The 27409-nt window shown below is 49.5% G+C and overlaps 2 protein-coding genes and 1 long non-coding RNA gene across 5 annotated transcripts in view; 1 reads left to right on the forward strand and 2 right to left on the reverse strand.

Annotated features, from left to right (window-relative positions):
• The window catches only part of slc9a6a (solute carrier family 9 member A6a), an 84898-nt gene extending 75870 nt beyond the window's left edge, over positions 1 to 9028 (reverse strand). The window contains 1 exon segment of the mRNA XM_067996759.1: positions 8133 to 9028. Within this exon segment, the coding sequence (XP_067852860.1) occupies positions 8133 to 8391 (259 nt within the window). The 5' untranslated portion in view covers positions 8392 to 9028.
• Positions 9029 to 19548: 10520 nt separating this feature from the next.
• Positions 19549 to 27409, reverse strand: part of ints6l (integrator complex subunit 6 like) — a 180692-nt gene continuing 172831 nt past the window's right edge. For all 3 annotated transcript variants that reach the window (XM_067997343.1, XM_067997342.1, XM_067997341.1), the window contains 3 exons: positions 25011 to 25421; positions 22539 to 22632; positions 19549 to 20403 (listed from right to left, as the gene is read on the reverse strand). In XM_067997343.1, the coding sequence (XP_067853444.1) occupies positions 20304 to 20403; positions 22539 to 22632; positions 25011 to 25421 (605 nt within the window). In that variant the 3' untranslated portion in view covers positions 19549 to 20303. The remainder of the gene's footprint in view (positions 20404 to 22538; positions 22633 to 25010; positions 25422 to 27409) is intronic.
• Positions 20009 to 25456, forward strand: LOC137333158 (uncharacterized). The gene is made up of 3 exons (XR_010965810.1): positions 20009 to 20497; positions 22818 to 22998; positions 24918 to 25456. It is a non-coding gene; the product is annotated as an uncharacterized lncRNA (long non-coding RNA).

The following is a 27409-nucleotide window of genomic DNA, read 5'->3' on the forward strand; positions in this document are numbered from 1 at the left end:
AACAGAGAGATCTGGGGGTGTGTGTACACAAATCTTTGAAGGTGGCAGGACAAGTTGAGAAGGCTGTTGAAAAGGCATATGGGATCCTGGGCTTTATTAATAGAGGCATAGAGTACAAAAGCAAGGAAGTTATACTAAACCTTTATAAATCACTGGTTAGGCCTCAGCTGGAATATTGTGTCCAATTCTGGGCACCGCACTTTAGGGAGGATGTCGAGGCCTTAGAGAGGGTGCAGAGGAGATTTACTAGAATAGTACCAGGGATGAGGGACTTCAGTTATGTGGAGAGACTGGAGAAGCTGGGGTTGTTCTCCTTAGAGCAGAGAAGGTTAAGGGGAGATTTAATCGAGGTGTTCAAAATCATGAAGGGTTTTGATAGAGTAAATAAGGAGAAACTGTTTCCAGTGGTGGGAGGGTCAGTAACCAGAGGACACAGATTTAAAATAATTGGCAAAAGACCCAGATGAGGTGAATTTTTTTACGCAGCGAGTTGTTATGATCTGGAATGCGCTGCCTGAAAGGGCGGTGGAAGCAGATTCAATAATAACTTTCAAAAGGGAATTAGATAAATACTTGAAGGAGAAACATTTACAGGGCTATGGGGAAAGAGCAGAGGAGTGGGACTAATTGGATAGCTCTTTCAAAGAGCCAGCACAGGGATGATGGGCCGAATGGCCACCTTCTGAGCTATTGGAACAAGTCGGCCATTTACCAATTGACCCCCAGCATCCACAACTTTCTGGGGGAGAGAGTTTCAGATTCCCACTCCCCTTTGTGTGAAGAAGTGCTTCTGACATCACCCCTGAATGACCTGGCTCTAATTTTAAGGTTCTGCCCCCTTGTTCTGGACTCTCCCACCAGAGGAAATAGTTTCTCTCCATCTGCCCTGTCAACTCCTTAAATCATCTTAAACACCTCGATTAGATCACCCCTCAATCTTCTATATTTAAGGGAACACAAGAACATCCTGCTCCTCAAATCCAGAGTAATCTGGTAACTGTTGCACAAGTGGAAAGCACGTTCGACCCAGACCCAGACCCAGACCCAGACTCAGACCCAGACCCAGACCCAGACTCAGACCCAGACTCAGACCCAGACTCAGACCCAGACTCAGACTCAGACTCAGACTCAGACTCAGACTCAGACCCTCCCGACTCCATCCAGATCTTTATTCTATGCAACTAAGTGGAATCAGTGAGCAGAGAACAAAAAGCAATCGTACATTTTTAATTCAAAAATCTATTTTCTTTAAACCTGAAGCTGTAGAAATGGGTTAAAAAAAACACCTGCTGTCCAAACAACGACTCCCACCCACAGCACACCAGAGGGCGGAGGGAGGGCAGAGGGAGGGCGGGAGGGAGGGCAGAGGGAGGGCGGGAGGGAGGGCAGAGGGAGGGCAGAGGGAGGGCGGAGGGAGGGCGGAGGGAGGGCAGAGGGAGGGCAGAGGGAGGGCAGAGGGAGGGCAGAGGGAGGGCAGAGGGAGGGCAGAGGGAGGGAGGGAGGGAGGGAGGGAGGCACGGCGGAGGGAGGGAGGGCGGAGGGAGGGAGGGCGGAGGGAGGGTGGGAGGGAGGGCGGAGGGAAGGAGGGAGGGCGGAGGCACGGCGGAGGGAGGGCAGAGGGAGGGAGGGAGGGAGGGAGGGAGGGCGGAGGGAGGGAGGGAGGGAGGGCGGAGGGAGGGTGGGAGGGAGGGCGGAGGGAGGGTGGGAGGGAGGGCGGAGGGAGGGTGGGAGGGAGGGCGGAGGGAGGGCGGAGGGAGGGCGGAGGGAGGGCGGAGGTATGAAGAGATTTTGGATTAGTTGAGGCTCCTGGGAGCAGGCAGTCATTCTCCAGCCCAACAGGAGGGTGGTTATGGGGGGGGTTCAAGGGGGGTTATGGGGGGTACCAGGAGGGGGGTTATGGGGGGGTACGAGGGGGGTTATGGGGAGGGTTCGAGGGGGGCTATGGGGGGGGGTTCGAGGGGGGCTATGAGGGGGGTTCAAGGGGGGTTATGGGGGGGGTTCGAGGGGGGTTATGGGGGGTACTGGGCTGGTTCACATTCCTGAACACTGCCAGTTCCTGATGGACATCAACACAGAAATTCCCATCAGCCCAGCTGAGTAAGCCGGAAAGTTCTGGGATACGGCTCGTTAATATAAACCACAGGGCCTAAGAAGCAGCAAAACCTTTGATAAAAATACAGAAAGCAAAGGTCAACATCAATGGTCAGTGTCCAATTAAATTAATACAAGTCAGCGGGAATAGACTGTCACCAAACAGATGAGCAGCTGGAAAAGGCACAACGTAATGTCCCCATCTGTGGGCTGTTTCAGATACCCAGGGCTAAAATGAAGATAAATGGTCGACAACTGTCCCAGGACAGGGGCAACTGAAACTAACAAAAAACATTTTATTGGAATCATTTGTAAAAGGAGGTGAGACGGTCTTTGATTTTTTTTAGAAAAGGTAATTTTCTGTTCATCAGGTGAGTGCTGGGGAATTCAGGCAGCCCAGGGTCAGCGCCGACCGCGCCCAGGGTCAACGCAGACCGTGCCCAGGGCCGACCGTGCCCAGAGTCAGCGCCGACCGTGCCCAGCGCAGACCATGCCCAGCGTCAGCGCCGACCGTGCCCAGAGCCAGCGCAGACCGCGCCCAGCGTCAGCGCCGACCGCGCCCAGCGTCAGCGCCGACCGCGCCCAGCGCAGACCACGTCCAGAGCCAGCGCCGACCGCGCCCAGTGTCAGCGCCGACCGCGCCCAGAGACAGTGCCGACCGCGCCCAGCGCAGACCGTGCCCAGCGTCAGCGCCGACCGCGCCCTGCGCAGACCGTGCCCAGCGTCAGCGCAGACCGCGCCCAGAGCCAGCGCCGACCGTGCCCAACTCAAGTGCAGCACAGCCAGATTTAGAGTAAAATTGCCTCTACTCTGCCCCGTAACGCACCTCATCTCCAGCCTCGGAAGGGTCTGGAATTTATCCCATTTCCCTGGCCCAGTAACATTGTCAATTAAAACTAATTGTAAACAATTTTACAACACCAAGTTATAGTCCAGCAATTTTATTTTAAATTCACAAGCTTTCGGAGGCTACCTCCTTCCTCAGGTGAACGATGTGGAAATGAAGTCCTCGAAATGAAGTCGCATTTAAAACTAAAGTCAGGGAAATGCTGAGCCATAGGCCCAACATTTCGAGGATCCAAACTCATTTTACAACCAGTTCACTGGGGGAATGGTTCTGTTACTGAACAGGAGTTCAAATCCTACCAGGTTAGAGAATTTTAATTCAGTTTTAAAAACCTGTAAATAAAAATCTGGCCTCAGTAAAAGTGACCTTGAAGCTGTCGGATTGTCGTAAAAACCCAACTGGTTCACTAATGTCCTTTAGGGAAGGAAACCTGCCGTCCTTACCCGGTCTGGGCCTATATGTGACTCCAGTCCCACACCAATGTGGTTGACTCTTAACTGCCCTCTAGTGACCTCGTGAGCCCCTCAGTTATTTCAATCCCGCTACCTGTGGTTCAAGAAGGCCCAGCACCACCTTCTCAGGCCAACCAGGGATGGGCAATAAATGCCGGCCTTGCCAGCGAGGCCCACATCCCCAGAATGAATTTTTAAAAATTAGGTTAGGATCTGGAATGCGCTGCCCGAGGGGGTGGTGGAGGCAGATTCAATCATGGCCTTCAAAAGGGAACTGGATAAGTACTTGAAAGGAAAAAATTGCAGGGCTACGGGGATAGGACGGGGGAGTGGGACTAGCTGGATTGCTCTTGCGTAGAGTCGGCACGGACTCGATGGGCCGAATGGCCTCTTTCCGTGCTGTAACCTTCCTATGATTCTATGATCAACCTGGGCTGCATTTGAGCCCAGGTCCCAGAGATGAAGCCAGTCTCTAACCCAATTCATCCTAATCCACATTTCTTAATCTGGTTCAACACTGATTAACCCAAGAGTAATGAGCACCCAGTACAGACCTGCCTGCGAGACTCATTAAATAGGATGGATTTCGAAAGCTGGATGCACAGAATCTCTTTCAGTAACTAACATGGACAGTGTTTGGACATCATGACTGTAACACACAACTCATTGGGAACACAACACAATAGGTGAGAGTGACTGCCCTTGACATCAAGGCAGCATTTGACCGAGTGTGGCACCAAGGAGCCCTAGTAAAATTGAAGTCAGTGGGAATCAGGGGGAAAACTCTCCAGTGGCTGGAGTCATACCTCGCACAAAGGAAGATGGTAGTGGTTGTTGGAGGCCAATCATCTCAGCCCCAGGGCATTGCTGCAGGAGTTCCTCAGGGCAGTGTCCTAGGCTAAACCATCTTCAGCTGCTTCATCAATGACCTTCCCTCCATCATAAGGTCAGAAATGGGGATGTTTGCTGATGACTGCACAGTGTTCAGTTCCATTCGCAACCCCTCAGATAATGAAGCAGTCCGAGCCCGCATGCAGCAAGACCTGGACAACATCCAGGCTTGGGCTCATAAGTGGCAAGTAACATTCGCGCCAGATAAGTGCCAGGCAATGACCATCTCCAACAAGAGAGAGTCTAACCACCTCCCCTTGATATTCAACGGCATTACCATCGCCGAATCCCCCACCATCAACATCCTGGGGGTCACCATTGACCAGAAACTTAACTGGACCAGCCATATAAATACTGTGGCTACGAGAGCAGGTCAGAGGCTGGGTATTCTGCGGCGAGTGACTCACCTCCTGACTCCCCAAAGCCTTTCCACCATCTACAAGGCACAAGTCAGGAGTGTGATGGAATACTCTCCACTTGCCTGGATGAGTGCAGCTCCAACAACACTCAAGAAGCTCGACACCATCCAAGATAAAGCAGCCCGCTTGATTGGCACCCCATCCACCACCCTAAACATTCACTCCCTTCACCACCGGCGCACTGTGGCTGCAGTGTGCACCATCCACAGGATGCACTGCAGCAACTCGCCAAGGCTTCTTCGACAGCACCTCCCAAACCCACGACCTCTACCACCTAGAAGGACAAGGGCAGCAGGCGCATGGGAACAACACCACCTGCATGTTCCCCTCCAAGTCACACACCATCCCGACTTGGAAATATATCGCCGTTCCTTCATTGTCGCTGGGTCAAAATCCTGGAACTCCCTTCCTAACAGCACTGTGGGAGAACCGTCACCACACGGACTGCAGCGGTTCAAGAAGGCGGCTCACCACCACCTTCTCAAGGGCAATTAGGGATGGGCAATAAATGCCGGCCTTGCCAGCGACGCCCACATCCCGTGAACGAATAATAAAAAAAAACTTTCCATCCCAAATGTTCAATGCATTTTTCAGTAGATCCGTAGGCTAGAGAGGCAAATGTGTGTGATCATCCCTGACCCAGGCTTCTCAATAAATTCAGAAGATAAAGGACAGCAAACTAGCATTTGGGATCCTAGATTTTATAATTAGAAATGCAAGGAGGTAACGTTAAACTCATAAAACATGGGATAGGCCATGGTTACAATGTTGTGTCCAGTTTTGGCTGCCAAGATGTCAAGGTTTGGAGTACAGAGGAGATTTACTAAGATGACCCCAGGAATGAGTGGCTTTAGTTATGAGGAGACACTAGAGAAACTGGGGCTCTTTTCATTAGAACAGAGAAGGTTAAGAAGGAATCTGACAGAAGTGTTCAAAATTATGAGGAGTTTTAATGAGGTAAATCGGGAGAAACTATTGCCTCTGATTGGTGGGGCAATAACTGGAGGCGCATAAACTGAAGACAATCACTAAAGGAACAAAGGGAGAGATCAGGAGGAATCTTTTTTACACAGAGGGTTGATGGGAGATGGAATTCCTGACCAGGAACTGTGGAGGAAAAAGAAATTAATTCATTAATTTTAAAAGGGAAATGGATAAATATTTGAAATAGAAACATATGAAAGGGTAGATCAATTTCAGAGAGATGGCACAGGCACAATGGGCTGAATGGCCTCAATCTGTGCTGTAAGATTCTATAAAACAAGTTATTTATAGAAAAAAATCAGTGTCCAAGAAAATAACAGAAGTTAATAAATTTTATTTTTAAATTTAATCTCCTGCTAGCCCGGACAGATTGAAGTTCTCGACATTCATTGGGTACTTTATACATTTAAAATTCTATGACAACAGTGGACCAACCGGCAACATCTGTCAATGTGTTATCAAAAAAAGACGGCGGATCGTGTAAAGTGGGACAGGGATGATGCAGATTATTAAACTGAGTGTTAATCTCTGGGCTCAATGTGTGACACCAGCCCAGACTCTCACTATCGAGAGATGGTTTGCTTTTCCAGCTTTTCCAGCGAGCACAGGCTCCAGGTCAAAGCCCACCCTCAATCGGGACAAAGCCCACCCTCAATCGGGACAAAGCCCACCCTCAATCGGGACAAAGCCCACCCTCAATCGGGTCAAAGCCCACCCTCAATCGGGACAAAGCCCACCCTCAATCGGGACAAAGCCCACCCTCAATCGGGACAAAGCCCACCCTCAATCGGGACAAAGCCCACCCTCAATCGGGACAAAGCCCACCCTCAATCGGGACAAAGCCCACCCTCAATCGGGTCAAAGCCCACCCTCAATCGGGACAAAGCCCACCCTCAATCGGGACAAAGCCCACCCTCAATCGGGTCAAAGCCCACCCTCAATCGGGACAAAGCCCACCCTCAATCGGGACAAAGCCCACCCTCAATCGGGACAAAGCCCACCCTCAATCGGGACAAAACCCACCCTCAATCGGGACAAAACCCACCCTCAATGGGGGTAAATCCTCAGTTAACGATGGGAAAGTTCGCAGTTTGGCGACAGAGGTGAGAGTCGGGATGAGGCGGATTTCCTCTGACCTTGGGAGTTCCTCACACTGATACCGGCTGCGAACTGCCGCTGGTTTATCCCCAAAGACACCGGCACGATGCGAAAAGCTTTAAAATCCCAACTTTAGCAAACTTTTCGTTGCGCTAAACTCATTCCACCGTTTCTCACAATTGGAACCCGGGAGCCCGACCTCGATTCTGTCAATTCCACCCGATTAAAGTTGCTGCATCAACCTGTCTGTCTGTCTGTCTGTCTGTGTCTGTCTGTCGTCTGTCTGTCTGTTGTCTGTCGTCTGTCTGTCTGGGTCTGTCTGTGTGTTGTCTGTCTGTCTGTGTGTTGTCTGTCTCTGTCTGTCTGTGTGTTGTCTGTCTCTGTCTGTCTGTGTGTTGTCTGTCTCTGTCTGTCTGTCTGTGTCTGCACCTGCGGTTCACCTGGAAATACCCGGCAGCAGTTGCACCGCTGGAATATTTCAAACCCTTTCTTTCTGCCGCAGTGACTTCCATAAAATATCAAAGTGCAGAAATTGAGGTGAAATTGTGCGCTTGTATTTCGAGGCGCTGATTCTGCGATAACTTTGCGGGTTTACCGGTAACTTTACACCGCTCCCGGGCCTGGATCAACTTCACAGACCGATCGCTGTCTAAAAATAAGCTGCAGCGAGAGGTTTAAAATTCACTCGTCACCGGAGCTGTGAACAAAACCAAACCCCGGGGCAAAACACCTCGACAATGTCCAAAACCCCAAACATAAAAATCTGTCTTTAATAATAAATTGCCGGGTGACGGGGAGGGGGGTCAGTGGTCAGTGGTCTGGGCTCTGGTCAGTGGTCTGGGCTCTGGTCAGTGGTCTGGGCTCTGGTCAGTGGTCAGGGCTCTGGTCAGTGGTCAGGGCTCTGTGGGAGGCGGAGGCTGCAGGAACTTTGATGGTTGTGAGAAGCAGGAAAAGCCGAGGCTCTTCCCAAAGCGGCGAGAACATTCCGGGCCTTTCCCGGTGAAAAAAGCAGGAAAAGGAATGAGAGCGGAGGAGGATTGGAGGGTCGGTCTGGTCTGGGGGGGGGGGTCTGTCTGGTCTGGGGGGGGGGGGGGTCTGTCTGGTCTGGGGTCTGTCTGGTGGGGGGGTCTGTCTGTCTGGGGTCTGTCTGGTGGGGGGGGTGTCTGTCTGTCTGGGGTCTGTCTGGTGGGGGGGTCTGTCTGTCTGTCTGGGGTCTGTCTGTCTGGGGTCTGTCTGTCTGGGGTCGGTCTGTCTGGGGTCGGTCTGTCTGTCTGGGGTCTGTCTGGTGGGGGGGTCTGTCTGTCTGGGGTCTGTCTGGTGGGGGGGTCTGTCTGTCTGTCTGGTTCTTACCGTAGATCATGGCGAGCCCGGTCTCATGGAGGAAGCGGAAGCGGCGGTGTTTGAAGAGCCAGATGGTGAGGATGGTGAGGGTCAGGAGGAGGATGAAGAGCAGCAGGTTCGCGCTGTCCTGCCGGTGACTCTCCTCCGCCTTCTTCTCCGTCATGATGTCCTCCATGGCTCCGGCCTCGGCTCCGGCCTCGGCTCCGGCCACACTCACTGCCCAGCTCAGGCCCACCGTCACGGGCAGCGCGGCGGTTCCCAGCGCCATGGCCGCTAACGCCGGGGCTCCGAGCGGATCATCGGGAACTCCGAGTGTCCGAGTCCGACTGACCGGCCCCGACTGACCGACTGTCCGGCTCCGACTGACCGGCTCCGAGTGACCGACTGTCCGGCTCCGACTGACCGACTGACCGGCCCCAACTGACCGGCTCCGGGCAAACAGGAACCGCCCAACGGCCCACCGAGCAACTCGGCACCGATCCAGGGAACCGCCCCCAGGAACCGAGAGACGAGACCGAGCGGCCGGGACTGGGGCCGGGACTGGGACCGGGGCCGGGACCGGGACTGGGACCGGGACCGAGCGCCGCTGAACGCGATCCCCGGGCGGAGACCAGGACCAGGACCCGGAGTGAGATGCCGCCACTTTGCCTCCTCTTCCCTTTGACTTTAGCCGATTCAGTGATGATCTAATCGGAGTTTAAAATGGTGAAAGGATTTTGATAGACGAGATCCAGAGAAGCGATTTCCTCCAGTGGGAGAATCTAGAATAATTAGACATAATATTAAAATTAGAGTGAGGATATTCAGGAGTGAAATTGGGAAGTACTTTTTCACACAAAGGGTGGTAGAAATCTGGAAAACTCTCCCTGAAGAGGCTCGGGGTCAATGGAAATTTTCAAGACTGAGACGGACAGATTTTTATTAGTTTAGGGCATGGATGGACATGGATCAAAGTCGAGTCCAGGTGCAGATCAGCTATGATCTAACTGAATGGTGCAACAGGCTCGAGGGGCTGAAGGGTCTCCTCCTGTTCCCATGACCAACTTAACTCAACTGAGAAACTCAATACCAGCACTGAATAACCAGGAACAGAGAAACTAGTATGTAGTAACCAGAGGGGCCAGCACTAAACAACTCAACAACCAATATAAACTAGAGGGCACAACTCTAAAAGGGGTACAGGAACAGAGAGATCTGGGGTTATATGTGCACAAATTGTTGAAGGTGGCAGGGCAGGTTGAGAAAGCGGTTATAAAAGCATACGGGATCCTGGGCTTTATAAATAGAGGCATAGAGTACAAAAGCAAGGAAGTCATGATGAGCCTTTATAAAACACTGATTCGGCCACAACTGGAGTATTGTGTCCAGTTCTGGGCACCGCATTTTAGGAAAGATGTGAAAGCCTTAGAGAGGGTGCAGAAGAGATTTACTGGAATGATTCCAGAGATGAGGGACTTTAGTTATGTGGATAGACTGGAGAAGCTGGGATTGTTCTCCTTGGAACGGAGACGGTTGCGAGGAGATTTGATCGAGGTATTCAAAATCATGAAGGGTCTAGACAGAGTAGATGGAGAGAAACTGTTCCCATTGGCAGAAGGGTCAAGAACCAGAGGACACAGATTTAAGATGATTGGCAAAAGAACCAAAGGTGACATGAGGAAAAACTTTAACGCAGCGAGTGGTTAGGATCTGGAATGCACTGCCCGAGGGGGTGACGGAGGCAGATTCAATCATGGCCTTCAAAAGGGAAGTGGATAAGTACTTGAAAGGAAAAAAATTGCAGGGCTACGGGGATAGGGCGGGGGAGTGGGACTAGCTGGATTGCTCTTGCATAGATCTGGCACAGACTCGATGGGCCAAATGGCCTCCTTCCGTGCTGTAACCTTTCTATGATTCTATTTTCTATGAATCTAATGATTCTAACCAAAAGGGCTAGCACTGAGCATCTCAACCCAACACTGAACAACCAGAGCGGCCAGCACTGAACATCTGAAGATACTCAACTGGAGGAGGGCTAATCTGAGTGAGCTGAAAAGGGATCTAGCCCAGGTGGATTGGAACCAAAGATTGTCAGGTAAAACAGTAAATGAGCAAAGAGAGGTCTTCAAAGAGGAGATAGTTTGGGTACAGATTAGACACATTCCCACAAGGGGGAAAGGAAGGGCATTCAAAGCTAGAATTCTCTGGATGACTAAAGATATAAAGATAAAATGAAATTGAAGAAGTAGGTTTATGATAAATATCAGATTCAAAATACAGTAAAGAACCAAGCTGAATACAGAAAGTGCTGAGAACTGAAAAAGGAAATAAAAGGGGCAAAGAGTGTATAATAGATTAGCGGGTAACATAAAAGGGAACACAAGTCTTTCATAAACATATAAATAGTAAATGGATAGTCAAAGGGACTAAAAAGATCTTGTGGAGGTAGAGGGCATAGCTGAGGTATTAAATGAGTCTTTACATCTGTCTTCACTAAAGAGGATGCTGCCAATGTCACAGTAAAGGAGGAGACAGTAGAGAAATTGGATAGGATAAAAATAGATCAAGAAGAGGTACTTAAAAGGTTGGCAGCGCTCAAAGTAGAAAAGTCACCCGATCCGGATGGGATACATCCTAGGTTACTGAGAGAAAGGTGGAAATTGCAGAGGTTCTGGCCATAATCCTCCAATCCTCCTTGGATATGGGAATGGTGCCAGAGGACCGGAGGATTGCAAATGTTGCATCCCTGTTCAAGAAAGGGGAGAGGGATAAACCCGGCAATTACAGGGCAGTCCGCCTAACGTCAGTGGTGGAGAAACATCGATCCGGGGCCATTTGGCCCTTTGAGTCTTTGCCGGCCCAATGCAAGAGCAATCCAGCTAGTCCCACTCCCCCGCCCTATCCCCGTAGCCCTGCACATTTTTTCCTTTCAAGTATTTTTCCAGTTCCCTTTTGAAGGCCATGGTTGAATCTGCCTCCACCACCCCCTCGGGCAGTGCATTCCAGATCCTAACCACTCGCTGTGTAAAAAAGTTTTTCCTCATGTCACCTTTGGTTCTTTTGTCAATCACCTTAAATCTATGTCCTTTGGTTCTTGACCCTTCTGCCAATGGGAACATTTTCTCTCTATCTACTCTGTCTAGACCCTTCATGAATTGGGTGGAACATTTGCAATTCTCCAGTCCTCTGGCACCACCCCTATATCTATGGATGTTTGGAAGATTATGGCCAGTACCTCCGCAATTTCCACCCTTACTTCCCTCAGAAACCTAGGTTGCATCCCATCCGGACTGGGGGACTTATCTACTTTAAGCACAGCTAGCCTATCAAATACCTCTATCAATTTTTAGCCCATCCAGTATCTCAATTATCTCTTCCTTTACTGAGACTGTGGCAGCATCTTCTGCCTTGGTAAAGACAGATGCAAAGTAGTCATTTAGTACCTCGGCTATGCCCTCTGCCTCCATGAGTAGATCTCCTTTATGGTCCCTAATCGGCCCCACCCCTCCTCTTACTACCCGTTTACTATTTACATGACTGTAGAAGTCTTTTGGATTCCCTTTCATGTTGGCCGACAGTCTGTTCTCATACTCTCTTTGCCCCTCATTTTTTTTTCACTTCCCCTTCCCTGAACTCTCTCTCTTCTCCTTCCCCCCCCCCCCCAAAAAAAAAAGCTGTCAGTTGAAAATTTCAAAACTGAGATTGATAGATTTTTGTTAGGCAAGGACATTAAGGGTTACAGAACCAAAGAGGGTAGATAGAGTTTAGATACTGATCAGCCATGATCTAATTGAATGGCAGAACAGGCTCGAGGGGCTGAAAGGTCGCCTCCTGTTCCTATGGCAGCATGGAAACAAAATTGGCTAAGAAAGCAGAGAGTAGTGGTGAATTGTTGTTTTTCAGACTGGAAGGAAGTATACAGCGGGGTCCCACAGGGATCAGTATTAGAACCATTGCTCTTTTTGATATATTAATGACCTGGACATGGGTACGTATGTTATGTGGAGACTAGAGAAGCTGGGATTGTTCTCTTTTGAGCAGAGAAGGTTAAGAGCAGATTTGATAGTGTTCAAAATCATGAGGGGATTTGATAGGTTAGAGAGAAAGAAACTTTCCACTGGCAGGAGGGTCGGTAACCAGGTGACAGAGATTTAAGGTAATTCGCTGAAGAACCCTGGGGGAGATGAGATTTCTTTTATGCAGCGAGTTGTTATGATCTGGAATGCACTGCCTGAGAGGGTGTTGGAAGCAGATTCTATCAAAAGGGAATTCAATAAATATTTGAAGGGGAAACATTTGCAGGGCTAGGAGGAAAGAGCGGGGGAGTGGAACTAATTAAATAGTTCTTTCAAAGAGCCGGCACAGGCATGATGGCCTCCTTCTGTGCTGTAAGATTCTTTGAGCTGAACATTGAGCAACCAGAGAGGCCAGCACTGAGCAACTTAGGGCACCATCACCAAGCAAAGGGAACCGCTGCCAGCAACAGAAAACAGATGATCTAGCGCAGGTAACCAGCGCTGGGTGACCGGGAGCCAATCCCAACAATAGGAGATCCAGCCCGGGTAACCAGGAACCAATCCCAATAGGAGATCTAGCCCAGGTAATCAGGAACAAATCCCAATAGGAGATTTGGCCCAGGTAAGCAGCACTGGGTAACCAGGAACCGATCCCAATAGGAGATCCAGCCCGGGTAACCAGGAACCAATCCCAATAGGAGATCCAGCCCAGGTAACCAGGAACCAATCCCAATAGGAGATCTAGCCCAGGTAACCAGGAGCCGATCCCAATAGGAGATCCAGCCCGGGTAACCAGGAACCAATCCCAACAATAGATCTAGCCCAGGTAACCAGGAACCAATCCCAACAATACATTTGGCCCAGGAAACCAGCACTGGGTAAGCAGGAACCAATCCCAACAGTGTAAAGAAATACTTTCTAGAGTGTCCTAAACCTGTCCTTTACATCCTTACCCTGTGGCCTCTTGCTCCCCTGGGGTATCAAAATAATGTTCCGGCCTTCGCGATTCCGTTATGTATCGAGTGCACCTGTTACGTATCTTACACTGGGTCGGGATAGTGTAAGGAAAACACACCAGAGTGACCGTGAGACAAGTAACAGATGAATAAAATGCTGCAGGCACAAGTGGTTTATTTTCCATACATCAGCTGCCCAGCACGTGTTTTATTGTTTTAACTTGGCTCATTTGGCAGTACTCTCGCTTCGAAGGTTGTAGGTTCAAATCCCATTCCAGACTTAAGCACAGAATCTAGGCCGACACTCCAGTGCAGTACTGAGGGAGTGCTGCACTATCACAGCGGCAGTCTTTCAGATGAGACAATAAGCCAAGTGCCTGTTCAGATGGACATTTACAATCCCTTGGCTCTGTTTGAAGAGCATGGGAGTTCTCCTCTTGTCCTGGGCAACTTTCCCCTCTCAAACACCATCATCAAAACTGATTGATTAATCATGTATCTCATTGTTGTTTGTGGGATCTTTCTGTATACACATTGGCTGCTATGCTTGCCTAGATTATAAATAATCTGGATTTGGGTATTGGGGAGGGGCACAATATCACTTTCCAAACAACTCAAAAAATGGGGAGCGTAGTTAATTGTGAAGAGGATTGTAAGCAACTTCAGGAGAACATAGATAGGGCAGATAGATCCCAGATAAAATTTAATGCGTAGATTAATTCAAAATTATGAGGGATTTGAAAAAGTAAATCGGGAAAATTTTTTATGATCTGGAATGTGCTGCCTGAAAGGGCGGTGGAAGCAGATTCAATAATAACTTTCAAAAGGGAATTGGATAAATACTTAAAGGGGAAACATTTGCAGGGGAATGGGGAAAGAGCAGGGGGAGTGGGACTAATTGGATAGCTCTTTCAAAGAGCCAGCACAGATACAATGGGCTGAATGGCCTCCCTTCTGTGCTGTATGATTCTATAAAATTAACAAAGTCTCTGTGCAGCAGAGTGATCACTAAACAGCCATATTTGCATTCGGGCACTATCGTTTCCCACCACCTCAATCTGGCTGATTTGCCAGCTGCATCCACCAGGTGGAGATCTCCGCGTTCCACGAGCAGCCCTGAATTCACACCACACCAATGAGCTTGTGATCTGAACAATGTTCACAACTTATTATTGAATCTGCTTCCACCGCCCTTTCAGGCACCGCATTCCAGATCATAACAAAACATTTTCCCGATTTACTTTTTCAAATCCCTCATAATTTTGAATTAATCTACACATTAAATTTTATTTGGGATCTATTTGCCCAATCTACGCCCTACAAAATACAAAACCATATAAAAACATAACATGAACATTAGTAACACAAAATAAGAACGAACTAGTTATTGCTATTCTATTCATTCAACACAGTGCTACAAAATACTGGGACCACATCTCCCAGGGCCTGCAGCCTCAGACTGGCTGAGAGTTATCTGCCTCTACCTGCACCGACTGGCTCACGAGCTGCCCACTCTGTACCCGCAGCTCGCTCGACCCTTCCCTGGTAATGTCAGTTGGTAGCGCACTCAGAGTCAGAAGGTTGTAGTTTCAAGCTCCTCTCCAGGACTTGAGCACATAATCTAGGCTGACACCTCCGGTGCAGGGGCGCATAATTTATGCCCTGGTATTATTCTGGTGAATCTGTGCTGCGCCCCCTCCAAAGCCAGTATATCTTTCCTGAGGTGCGGTGCCCAGAACTGAAAATGATACTCCAGATTGGGTCTGACCAAGGTTCTGTACGACTGAAGCATCACTTCCTCACTTTTCGTTATGTTCACTTCTCTGACTACTTTACAAAGTTTAGCCCACTTGTGCGCATGTGCGTGTCCTGTTTTTAAAAAAGCAGTTATATAAATGGAGTAGGTGATTGAGGGGTATTGATTTTTGAGACTGACTGAATTGAACGCAGCTGTTTCCAGTCCTTTACTTTCAGGAGTTCCTATAATTAACCACACTCCTATTAACTTGCAGGGTACGGTAGCATAGTGGTTATGTTACTGGGCTAGTAATCCAGAGGCCTGGACTAAAATCCAGAGTCATGAGTTCAAATCCCGCCACGGCAGCTGGCGAATTTAAATTCAATTAATTAATTAAATAAAAATCTGGAATTAAAATACTAGTATCAGTAATGATGGCCATGAAACAACCGGATTGTCGTAAAAACCCATCTGGTTCACTAATGTCCTTTAGGGAAGGAAGCCTGCCGCCCTTACCCGGTCTGGCCTATATGTGACTCCAGACCCACAGCTATGTGGTTGATTCTTAATTGCCCTCTGAAATGGCCGAGCAAGCCACTCAGTTGTAAAATCTCGCTACGAAAAGTCATAAGAAGAATAAAACCGGACTGACCACCCGGCATCGGACCACTAGGCACCGGACACGACAACGGCAAAACACCAAGCCCAGTCGACCCTGCAAGGTCCTCCTTACTAACATCTGGGGACTTGTGCCAAAATTGGGAGAGCTGTCCCACAGACCAGTCAAGCAACAGCCTGACATAGCCATACTCACAGAATCATATCTTTCAGCCAACGTCCCAGACTCTTCCATCACCATCCCTGGGTATGTCCTGTCCCACCGGCAGGACAGACCCACCAGAGGTGGCGGTACAGTGATATACAGTCAGGAGGGAGTGGCCCTGGGAGTCCTCAACATTGACTCTGGACCCCATGAAATCTCATGGCATCAGGTCAAACATGGGCAAGGAAACCTCCTGCTGATTACCACCTACCGTCCTCCCTCAGCTGATGAATCAGTCCTCCTCCATGTTGAACACCACTTGGAGGAAGCACTGAGGGCAGCAAGGGCACAAAATGTACTCTGGGTGGGGGACTTCAATGTCCATCACCAAGAGTGGCTCGGTAGCACCACTACTGACCGAGCTGGCCAAGTCCTGAAGGACATAGCTGCTAGACTGGGCCTGCGGCAGGTGGTGAGCGAACCAACACGAGGGAAAAACTTACTTGACCTCGTCCTCACCAATCTACCTGTCGCAAATGCATCTGTCCATGACAGTATTGGTAGGAGTGACCACCGCACAGTCCTCGTGGAGATGAAGTCCCGTCTTCGCACTGAGGACACCATCCAACGTGTCGTGTGGCACTACCACCGTGCTAAATGGGAACGATTCAGAACAGATCTAGCAGCTCAAAACTGGGCATCCATGAGGCGCTGTGGGCCGTCAGCAGCAGCAGAATTGTATTCCAGCACAATCTGTAACCTCATGGCCCGGCATATTCCTCACTCTACCATTACCAACAAGCCAGGGGATCAACCCTGGTTCAATGAGGAGTGTGGAAGAGCATGCCAGGAGCAGCACCAGGCGTACCTAAAAATGAGGTGCCAACCTGGTGAAGCTACAACTCAGGACTACATGCATGCTAAACAGCGGAAGCAACATGCTATAGAAAGAGCTAAGCGATTCCACAACCAACGGATCAGATCAAAGCTCTGCAGTCCTGCCACATCCAGTCGTGAATGGTGGTGGACAATTAAACAACTAACGGGAGGAGGAGGCTCTGCAAACATCCCCATTCTCAATGATGGCGGAGTCCAGCACGTGAGTGCAAAAGACAAGGCTGAAGCGTTTGCAACCATCTTCAGCCAGAAGTGCCGAGTGGATGATCCATCTCAGCCTCCTCCCGATATCCCCACCATCACGGAAGCCAGTCTTCGGCCAATTCGATTCACTCCACGTGATATCAAGAAACGGCTGAGTGCACTGGATACAGCAAAGGCTATGGGCCCCGACAACATCCCAGCTGTCGTGCTGAAGACTTGTGCTCCAGAACTAGCTGCGCCTCCAGCCAAGCTGTTCCAGTACAGCTACCACACTGGCATCTACCCGACAATGTAGAAAATTGCCCAGGTATGTCCTGTCCACAAAAACCAGGACAAATCCAATCCGGCCAATTACTGCCCCATCAGTCTACTCTCAATCATCAGCAAAGTGATGGAAGGTGTCGTTGACAGTGCTATCAAGCGGCACTTACTCACCAATAACCTGCTCACCGATGCTCAGTTTGGGTTCCGCCAGGACCACTCGGCTCCAGACCTCATTACAGCCTTGGTCCAAACATGGACAAAAGAGCTGAATTCCAGAGGTGAGGTGAGAGTGACTGCCCTTGACATCAAGGCAGCATTTGACCGAGTGTGGCACCAAGGAGCCCTAGTAAAATTGAAGTCAATGGGAATCAGGGGGAAAACTCTCCAGTGGCTGGAGTCATACCTAGCACAAAGGAAGATGGTAGTGGTTGTTGGAGGCCAATCATCTCAGCCCCAGGACATTGCTGCAGGAGTTCCTTAAGGCCGTGTCCTAGGCTAAACCATCTTCAGCTGCTTCATCAATGACCTTCCCTCCATCATAAGGTCAGAAATGGGGATGTTCGCTGATGACTGCACAGTGTTCAGTTCCATTCGCAACCCCTCAGATAATGAAGCAGTCCGAGCCTGCATGCAGCAAGACCTGGACAACATCCAGGCTTGGGCTCATAAGTGGCAAGTAACATTCGCGCCAGATAAGTGCCAGGCAATGACCTTCTCCAACAAGAGAGAATCTAACCACCTCCCCTTGACATTCAACGGCATTACCATCGCCAAATCCCCCACCATCAACATCCTGGGGGTCACCATTGACCAGAAACTTAACTGGACCAGCCATATAAATACTGTGGCTACGAGAGCAGGTCAGAGGCTGGGTATTCTGCGACGAGTGACTCACCTCCTGACTCCCCAAAACCTTTCCACCATCTACAAGGCACAAGTCAGGAGTGTGATGGAATACTCTCCACTTGCCTGGATGAGTGCAGCTCCAACAACACTCAAGAAGCTCGACACCATCCAAGATAAAGCAGCCCGCTTGATTGGCACCCCATCCACCACCCTAAACATTCACTCCCTTCACCACCGGCGCACTGTGGCTGCAGTGTGCACCATCCACAGGATGCACTGCAGCAACTCGCCAAGGCTTCTTCGACAGCACCTCCCAAACCCGCGACCTCTACCACCTAGAAGGACAAGAGCAGCAGGCGCATGGGAACAACACCACCTGCACGTTCCCCTCCAAGTCACACACCATCCCGACTTGGAAATATATCGCCGTTCCTTCACTGTCGCTGGGTCAAAATCCTGGAACTCCCTTCCTAACAGCACTGTGGGAGAACCGTCACCACACGGACTGCAGCGGTTCAAGAAGGCGGCTCACCACCACCTTCTCGAGGGCAATTAGGGATGGGCAATAAATGCCGGCCTCTCCAGCGACGCCCACATCCCGTGAACGAATATATTTAAAAAAAGTTGCTTGGTGTTCTGATTTAGGATTAATCCACCAATGAGGCAACAGCGTTAAGAACAGTCCTTCCCAAACCCCCAGGCCCAGGAAGTTGGAAGAGGACAAATGCACGAATAATATAAAGGAGAGAGGGCTGGTTTCCTGGGGTCCGAGGGACCGGGTTCCCGGGGTCCGGGGGTCCGAGGGACCGGGGTCCGAGGGTCACAGGTTGGACAACTCGCTGTAACACATCTGATCACCTATCTTTCTTCGTCCCTATAACCTCGAATCCTGTCCTTTTGAACAGAACCTTCTGAGTGTCAGCTGGACATCGTCCAAGTACTTTGTGGGTAAGGAGGAACAGTCCTTTAAATATCTTGCCTGACTTTTAACTGATTAATTCTGTATCCATTCCTCCTCACTCCGAGATCGCAGTCTAAAGTTAAAATAACCTATATTAACCATTACCTCTCGTTTGCAAACCTGGATCATCCTTTGCGTGATCTTGTCCACTCCAATGAAAGTAAGTGCCTTGGGTTCTCGAATGTCCTTGTGGGTCTTCTCTGAACTTTTTCCTTTGTATCAAAGTCGTTTTGAAGGAACATTACCAGAAATGCACACAATATTATAAATGTGACCTGACCTACAGGTTATGTATAGTATTATAATCTGCATATTCAAATTACATTTTCTTTTTTGTATTTTTAAAAAGAAATTAATACAATTAAAATATATTTTGGTCTAAAATGTTTTAACCAGCAAAGAAATGTAGGAAGTTATTCTTTTTGTTTGAAATGAGAAGCCACAGAAATATCAAATGACACAGTCCCAGCAGAAGGCGGTCTCCAGACACAAGGTCATGCATTCAGCAAAGTGTGCAACATGTTTTAAAAGGTATTATCTATAAATCTTACAGCTATACACAGGGCAGACTTTCTAAACTTTCAGCATTTAAAACTTCTAACTTTCAAACTTGAAAGGATTTCCCCCCCCCCCCAAACAAAAGGATTTAAAAATATATAATGACACCACAATAATTCAGCCCCATTTTAAAACTATGATTTGTTATCAACAGGATTAAAAGGAAAGTCTTACAAAGATATAAAGTGCCACCGGAAAATGTGTTAAGATACATATTATCACGTGTAAATAAAAAATTCCATGATAAACTGTATTTATTTTCAATAGATAAGAGTTACAAAAGTTACTTCACACTTTAAAATATGACAATTTGGTGTTTTATTTTGTAACAATACGGTCCAAAAATAATTTCTCTTGTATGAACAATAAAAAGGTCAATATGCTCTGTATCCACTTCAGTGCTTCCAAAGCACATTGTGCAAAGTTCACTCAGTGAGACTGCATCCTCCTCACAGACTGGAACAGAACTAGGAAGGGAATGGCCACAAGTGAACTTTCAACAAGTCTGAAGACAAAACAGTAAAGTGAGTCTGAGGTAGATGGTTTCCTCCCCATATTTAATGTTTTGGTTTTTTTTATATAAAAAACTCACGTTTTCTCCCCCCAGTGCCTGGTTCATTTGCCAAAGAAAAAATGGCACCGTATCCGACTATGGAGAAACGTGACCCCAGGCAAAAGCTTCCACAATAACAGGCTGAACAAAGTAAGCTAAAAAGATGAGGACTGTGAGCACCAGCCGACTCCTCCCGCCTTTGAAGCTCCACCACATCCTCTCCAAGAGTAACGGCAGCTCATGGTATTGGCAAAACTTTTCAACCAATCGAACTGGGCTTCTGTTCCACAAGCCCTGCCACAGTAATGCGTTCCAAGGTGCTCTTCTGATAGAAGCTAATGCCACTGGGGTGACAGGATGGTTAAAGCGAGCAAGTTACGAGCGGTTCATGCGCTGTACAGATTGACAGGGAAGCACGTTCCTGGTCCATAGTTCTCCAGTTAGACTACCTGCTGTTGACATGGTTGATCTGTTCTGCCATGGACCTTGAAATAACATCTTCTAGTACTCTTTCTAGTTGTTGGATTAACACTCGTCTTTTAAACCTGGGTGGAAAAAAGAACAGCCAGAGTTAGAACATCAAATCCATAGCAAGAAAAGGCCATTTGGCCCATCAGTCCCACTTCACCCACAGTCCAGGTCAGTTTATTCTATGATGGACTCTTTCTCCCCATCCCCCACCTGGTGATACCCCTACTTTAGAAGACACTGACCTCATTGCGAGCATAAAACGGGCGCAACGTGGGCCAATTTCAGGGACCAGTGTCCAGCAACCCATGGACACCTGACCCGATATTGGGTCGGGCCAATTTTCAGGCTCCTGGGTCAGCCGCCTAAAATGCGCTTTAGGCCCCTTGCATATGCTAATGAGTTTTAGGGGCTCTCTGGGAAATGGGGCTGTCCTGAGCAGCAGGTGTGGATGTGGCTCAGCGAGAGGCCGCCACCACAAGGGTAAGATTTGTTTTAGGTTTAATGTGGAACCAGGAGGAGCATGAGTACTCATCCCAGCTTCCCAGCACTCCCAAAGGCCGCTACCAGCTCGCCCCCGGGGGACGTACCCTCGAGTGGCTGCCTGCCCGCTCTCACCTTCCTCTACTGTTCCCCCCCTGGGGACGTACCCTCGAGTGGCTGCCTGCCCACTCTCACCTTCCTCTACTGTTCCCCCCCTGGGGACGTACCCTCGAGTGGCTGCCTGCCCATTCTCACCTTCCTCTGCTGTTCCCCCCCACCCCCCCCCCCGGGGACGTACCCTCGAGTGGCTGCCTGCCCACTCTCACCTTCCTCTGCTGTTCCCCCGCTGGGGACGTACCCTCGAGTGGCTGCCTGCCCACTCTCACCTTCCTCTGCTGTTCCCCCCCCCCCGGGGACGTACCCTCGAGTGGCTGCCTGCCCACTCTCACCTTCCTCTGCTGTTCCCCCCCCCCCCGGGGACGTACCCTCGAGTGGCTGCCTGCCCACTCTCACCTTCCTCTGCTGTTCCCCCCCTGGGGACGTACCCTCGAGTGGCTGCCTGCCCACTCTCACCTTCCTCTGCTGTTCCCCCTCCTGGGGACGTACCCTCGAGTGGCTGCCTGCCCACTCTCACCTTCCTCTGCTGTTCCCCCTCCTGGGGACGTACCCTCGAGTGGCTGCCTGCCCACTCTCACCTTCCTCTGCTGTTGCCCCCCCACCCCCCACCAGGGACGTACCCTCGAGTGGCTGCCTGCCCGCTCTCACCTTCCTCAGCTGTTCCCCCTCCTGGGGACGTACCCTCGAGTGGCTGCCTGCCCGCTCTCACCTTCCTCTGCTGTTCCCCCTCCTGGGGACGTATCCTCGAGTGGCTGCCTGCCCACTCTTGCCCTCCTCTGCTGTTTCTCCCCCCCCCGCCACCGCTGACTTACCCTTCGAGACGCTGCCAGCGAGGCAAGTGCCCCGACGTTGATCTTTCTAAAAGGGGCGAGCAGCCTGTGAAGGGGCGACAGGAGCCAGCAGCTCATCCACATAATGTTAATGGCACCCGAGGACCAATTGAGGGCCGGCCTTGGGCTCCCTGGTTAGGGCACATGATCCAATCATTTCTGTCCCGAAATCAAGCCTACGGGAATTTCCACCCCACTAATTCCTTGCCTGAGAAAAACATCAGGCAGAGCTGTTACTATCTCTAAAATCCTCAGCTCCTGGGATGTGGGTGTCGCTGGCAAGGTCCCATTTATTGGCCATTTCTAGTTGCCCTGAAGTGCTGGGCTTTCTCCTTCCTTGTGGTGATGATGCCCCCAGGATGGCATCAATCCAGTTCCCTTTTAAAGGTGTTAACTGAGCCCAAATCAACTACCTTCTACAATTCTGTTATCCTGCAGGGAAAATTATTTGAGGCTTGTGAATTTTGTGTCTGATTCCCACAGATGTGACATTTCTGCTTTGTGCTAGACAAAGATCATTTGCCCTGATCACTACCGAACACTAATAGGGGATTACAATTATTACCCATTAAATCTGTGATTTTCGTAATCACTCAAACTCACATTTACATTACTCATCATATCCCTCAGATACATCCCTAAGAGCATCACGCACAAGAAATTACTGTCGAGGTGCAGTCACTGTCTTTGTGTAGGCAAAGAGTGACTGGCAATTGGTATTTTTAAGTTACAAGTCTCGCTGTGTCAGTTGATGAGAGCCTCAAGTGTAAATAAGCACATACCTGGCAGCTTCTTTGATAGTATTCTGAATGAAATTCCTCTGAATTTCTACAGGGCCTTGTATGTCCTCCAGTAACCTGAAGAGTCTGTCATAATCTGAAATTAAAGAACAGTCAATGACTTTGCAAAATGAAGCACAGATGCTTTTCTGTGAGAATGAAAAACTGAAAGATTTAACAAAGTCATAAGGGGACTTCAATTAAAACGCTAACATCACACAGAAAGAATAAAATGTTAGTCTTTACATTATTTACTTTCAGTTTATTTTATCCCCATTGAAGGTCCATCTCCCTGCAACTTGCTCAATTCCCCGGTAAAGAGGGTAAGAAGCAGGACACATCCAGGACAATGCCAATTTCATTAGGGACAGCAGGATGGGCCAGGAAATTCACATCTGCACAGTCCCTCCTGTTTGGAGCACGACGCCAGCCCTGGAGCACAATCTCTACCACACGACACAAGGTAAATATTTAAAAAGTGCACACTGTCCATCTCCTGGCAATCAGTGGTTTCTTCAACCTGGTTTTTAGTTTTTTTTACTAGATTGCTGTGTGAGCAGTACACTAAATAATAACAAACACTGACACAGTAAGCAGCCTTTATATCATCTGATTTAGCATCATGAAGACTCTGGTACAAACATTTTTTTATTGATTATATTTATATTTCCATTTTTATTTTCTCTTGCATTTAGGTCACTAGCTAATTTCGGATGAATATGTTAAACAAACAAAGTTACATAATTCTCACCAAAACTTACCCATACGATTGCATTTTCTGTGTTCTAAATGCCTCCAATGTTTTCCTCCTATGGCCTGCATCCCTTTCATATTCCTGGGAGTTGAATTCAGGAGGCTTCCCTGAATGAAGGCACTCAATGGGTAGCAGACTATAACTCCCAGAATGCACCAGTGCCACACCTCATTGAACTACAACTCCCAGAATGCAGCTCAAGGCTCCCTCCGTTGAGTTATCAGGTTTTGTGACAGGGAGAAGTGCAAAAGGCAGCAGTATCTGTTTCTAATAATTGACAATATGACTGGCCTTGCTAGAACTTGCTGCTTATAGGGTCTGCCCCCCTCAATCTATCGGCAGTAGGGGGAGACAGTGAAATGCAGGGGGACCGGGGGCAGCGGAATGGTGGTGGGGGGAGGGGGGGCAGCGGAATGGTGGTGGGGGGGGAGGGGGGACAGCGGAATGGTGGGGGGGGGGAGGGGGCGCAGCGGAATGGTGGGGGGGGGAGGGGGGCAGCGGAATGGTGGGGGGGGAGGGGGGCAGCGGAATGGTGGGGGGGGGGGAGGGGGGCAGCGGAATGGTGGGGGGGGGGGAAGCGGAATGGTGGGGGGGGGGAGGGGGGCAGCGGAATGGTGGTGGGGGGGAGGGGGGCAGCGGAATGGTGGGGGGGAGGGGGGCAGCGGAATGGTGGGGGGGGGGTGGGGGGGGAGGGGGCAGCGGAATGGTGGGGGGAGGGGGGCAGCGGAATGGTGGGGGGGGAGGGGGGGCAGCGGAATGGTGAGGGGGGGGTGGGGGGCAGCGGAATGGAGGGGGGGGGTGGGGGGCAGCGGAATGGAGGGGGGGAGCCGGCTGTGGAGGGGGAGGGGGCGGGGGGAGCCGGCTGTGGATGGGGAGGGGGATGGAGAGCAGGTGAGGCTGGGGAGGGGGATGGGGAGGGGGTGGGGGATGGGGTGGGGGATGGAGAGGTGTGGATGGGGGATGGAGAGGTGAGGATGGGGAGGGGGAGGGGAGGTGTGGATGGGGAGGGGATGGAGAGGTGAGGATGGGGGATGGAGAGGTGAGGATGGGGAGGGGATGGAGAGGTGTGGATGGGGAGGGGGATGGAGAGGTGAGGATGGGGGGGGGGATGGAGAGGTGAGGATGGGGGTTGGAGAGGTGAGGATGGGAGGGGATGGAGAGGTGAGGATGGGGAGGGGATGGAGAGGTGAGGATGGGGGATGGAGAGGTGAGGATGGGGAGGGGATGGAGAGGTGAGGATGGGGGATGGAGAGGTGAGGATGGGGAGGGGATGGAGAGGTGAGGATGGGGAGGGGGGGGAGGAGCGAGCCGTTGTCCGTGTGTACCCAGAGACACTGCTGTATTCAAATGGTTTTTGATTGGTTCACATTTCCCAGGATACCATAATTTTTTGCGATGTGTAAATTTTTCCACATTCTTCAATCAATGTTTGTTCTGCAGATGTGAACCTGTAAATAGATAGTAACTCATACTTATTTTGATCCCAATACCTAAAATTGTCCTGTTACTTTGCTGTAAGAGTGGGCCTCACAGGAGCTTTCTGCTTGGACTGACTGTCTTCGCACATTGTCTATTATCCTGTTAAAATCTTTCCCTCATCCCAACCAACTCTCTCTTGGAATTAACAGAAGCAAGTGATGTTACTGACAGATTTTAGAACAGCTGGCTGCCTTTACACATCTGTACACAACTTTATGCGGCTTTATAAAAAAAGCACTTACTTCTCCCTGGCTTGCGAATCTCCTTCATGACTTTTATCCTGAGTTCAGCATTGTTTCCCTCGACCACCGGCTGAGCCTGTACTTTCTCAGAGTTTGGTAAGGATATGCCTGGATTGCTTTCTCCTGCCACCTCTGTTTCATCATCAGTCTCAGATGGACTCTCCAATGAGTCTCTCATAACCACATCTGTCCCAAGTTTATGATCAAGTACATCCTCAGCCACATGATTGACCTCGGAGATGGAGTGCGAGTCACTGGGCAGCGGGGATTGTGCTGTTGTGTCAGCGGATGTCGACGCAGGTCCTTCTGGTGGGATCGTTACCACTACTTCTTCCACCGTCTTTTCCGATGGTTGGGTGTCATCCGTCTTCTTCTCTCCACTCGCATCAATCGACGGAACGCTATTTGTATCTAAACGTGAAAGGAAAATAAACACCATTAAACAATTTCAGGCAATTAGTACAAATTGTAAATAATTTTATTCGTTAATGAACAGACAATCACGGGCGATTCCCTGAAATGCACTCCCTGTGAGCACTGCTTCCCACTGGAAGCATGGGATGAAGGAACTGCTCCTGTATACTGTAATATCCTGTAAGGATTTTGCTGAGACTAATGTATTGGAAAATAATGGCAGCAATGATTATATATATATATATATATATATATATATATATATTTCAGTTAATAAAAAAAACTTTAATTTTTTTTTAAACACCACTGCATTTGAAAAAAACAATGTACCATTTAAATGTCAGCAACATCCGTCCTTCTACCATTTCCTTACCCAAGGCAATGCTTCCCTCTTTAGGCTTCTACACTGCTCCCACACACACGTCCTCCTTTGGCGAGAAGGAGGGAATGGTTTGGGCTGTGGGCGTCTCCAAGGGGAACGTTAACTCTAGGTAGTGACTGACTAACACAAGATGCTGATCTGCAATGTAAGACAGGTCTGGGAACATTGTTATCTCAACACAGTATCCACATGGACATAGGATAAAATGACACAATGAGGGCAGCAGAGTCAGAAATTTCATCCAAATGGAAGTGTGGAGATCTATTGCGACAGTTTTTGGATCTTTGTACATTAATTTTAAATTCTGAAAAGCATTTGAGAAGAAAATTACAAAGACTTTAGTTATGTGGAGAGACTGGAGAATCTGGGATTGTTCTCCTTAGAACAAAGAAGGATAAGGGGAGATTTAATAGAGGTGTTCAAAATCATGATGGGTTTTGATAGAGTAAATAAGGAGAAACTGTTTACTGGCAGGAGGGTCGGTAACCAGAGGACACAGATTTAAGGCAATTGGCAAAAGAATCAGAGGGGAAATGAGGAAAAAAAATATTTACGCAGCGAGTTGTTATGATCTGGAATGTGCTGCCTGAAAGGGCGGTGGAAGCAGATTCAATAGTAACTTTCAAAAGGGAATTGGATAAACAGTTGAAAGGGGAAAATTTGCAGGGCTACGGGAAAAGAGCAGGGGAGTGGGACGAATTGGATAGCTCTTTCAAAGAGCCGGCACAGGCACGATGGGCCAAATGGCCTCCTCCTGTGCTGTATCACTCTATCATTCTATGAAATCTGTAGCTAAACAAATTTGCAATGGCTGATAGAAGCAGCTCCTTCCCTAACAATGTAACTCAACACAACAGCAAAGTTGGTCACCTTTTTTTTTCATTCGTTCATGGGATGTGGGCGTCGCTGGCGAGGCCGGCATTTATTGCCCATCCCTAATTGCCCTTGAGAAGGTGGTGGTGAGCCGCCTTCTTGAACCGCTGCAGTCCGTGTGGTGACGGTTCTCCCACAGTGCTGTTAGGAAGGGAATTCCAGGATTTTGACCCAGCGACGATGAAGGAACGGCGATATATTTCCAAGTAGGGATGGTGTGTGACTTGGAGGGGAACGTGCAGGTGGTGTTGTTCCCATGTGCCTGCTGCTCTTGTCCTTCTAGGTGGTAGAGATCGTGAGTTTGGGAGGTGCTGTCGAAGAAGCCTTGGCGAGTTGCAGTGCATCCTGTGGATGGTACACACTGCAGCCACAGTGCACCGGTGGTGAAGGGAGTGAATGTTTAGGGTGGTGGATGGGGTGCCAATCAAGCGGGCTGCTTTGTCCTGGATGGTGTCGAGCTTCTTGAGTGTTGTTGGAGCTGCACTCATCCAGGCAAGTGGAGTATTCCATCATGCTCCTGAATTGTGCTTTGTAGATGGTGGAAAGGCTTTGGGGAGTCAGGAGGTGAGTCACTCGCCACAGAATACCCAGCCTCTGACCTGCTCTTGTAGCCACAGTATTTATATGGCTGGTCCAGTTTCTGGTCAATGATGACCCCCAGGATGTTGATGGTGGGGGATTTGGCGATGGTAATGCCGTTGAATGTCAAGGGGAGGTGGTTAGACACTCT

This window comes from Heptranchias perlo, chromosome 15 (assembly GCF_035084215.1).
Source record: "Heptranchias perlo isolate sHepPer1 chromosome 15, sHepPer1.hap1, whole genome shotgun sequence".
Classification (NCBI taxonomy): domain Eukaryota; kingdom Metazoa; phylum Chordata; class Chondrichthyes; order Hexanchiformes; family Hexanchidae; genus Heptranchias; species Heptranchias perlo.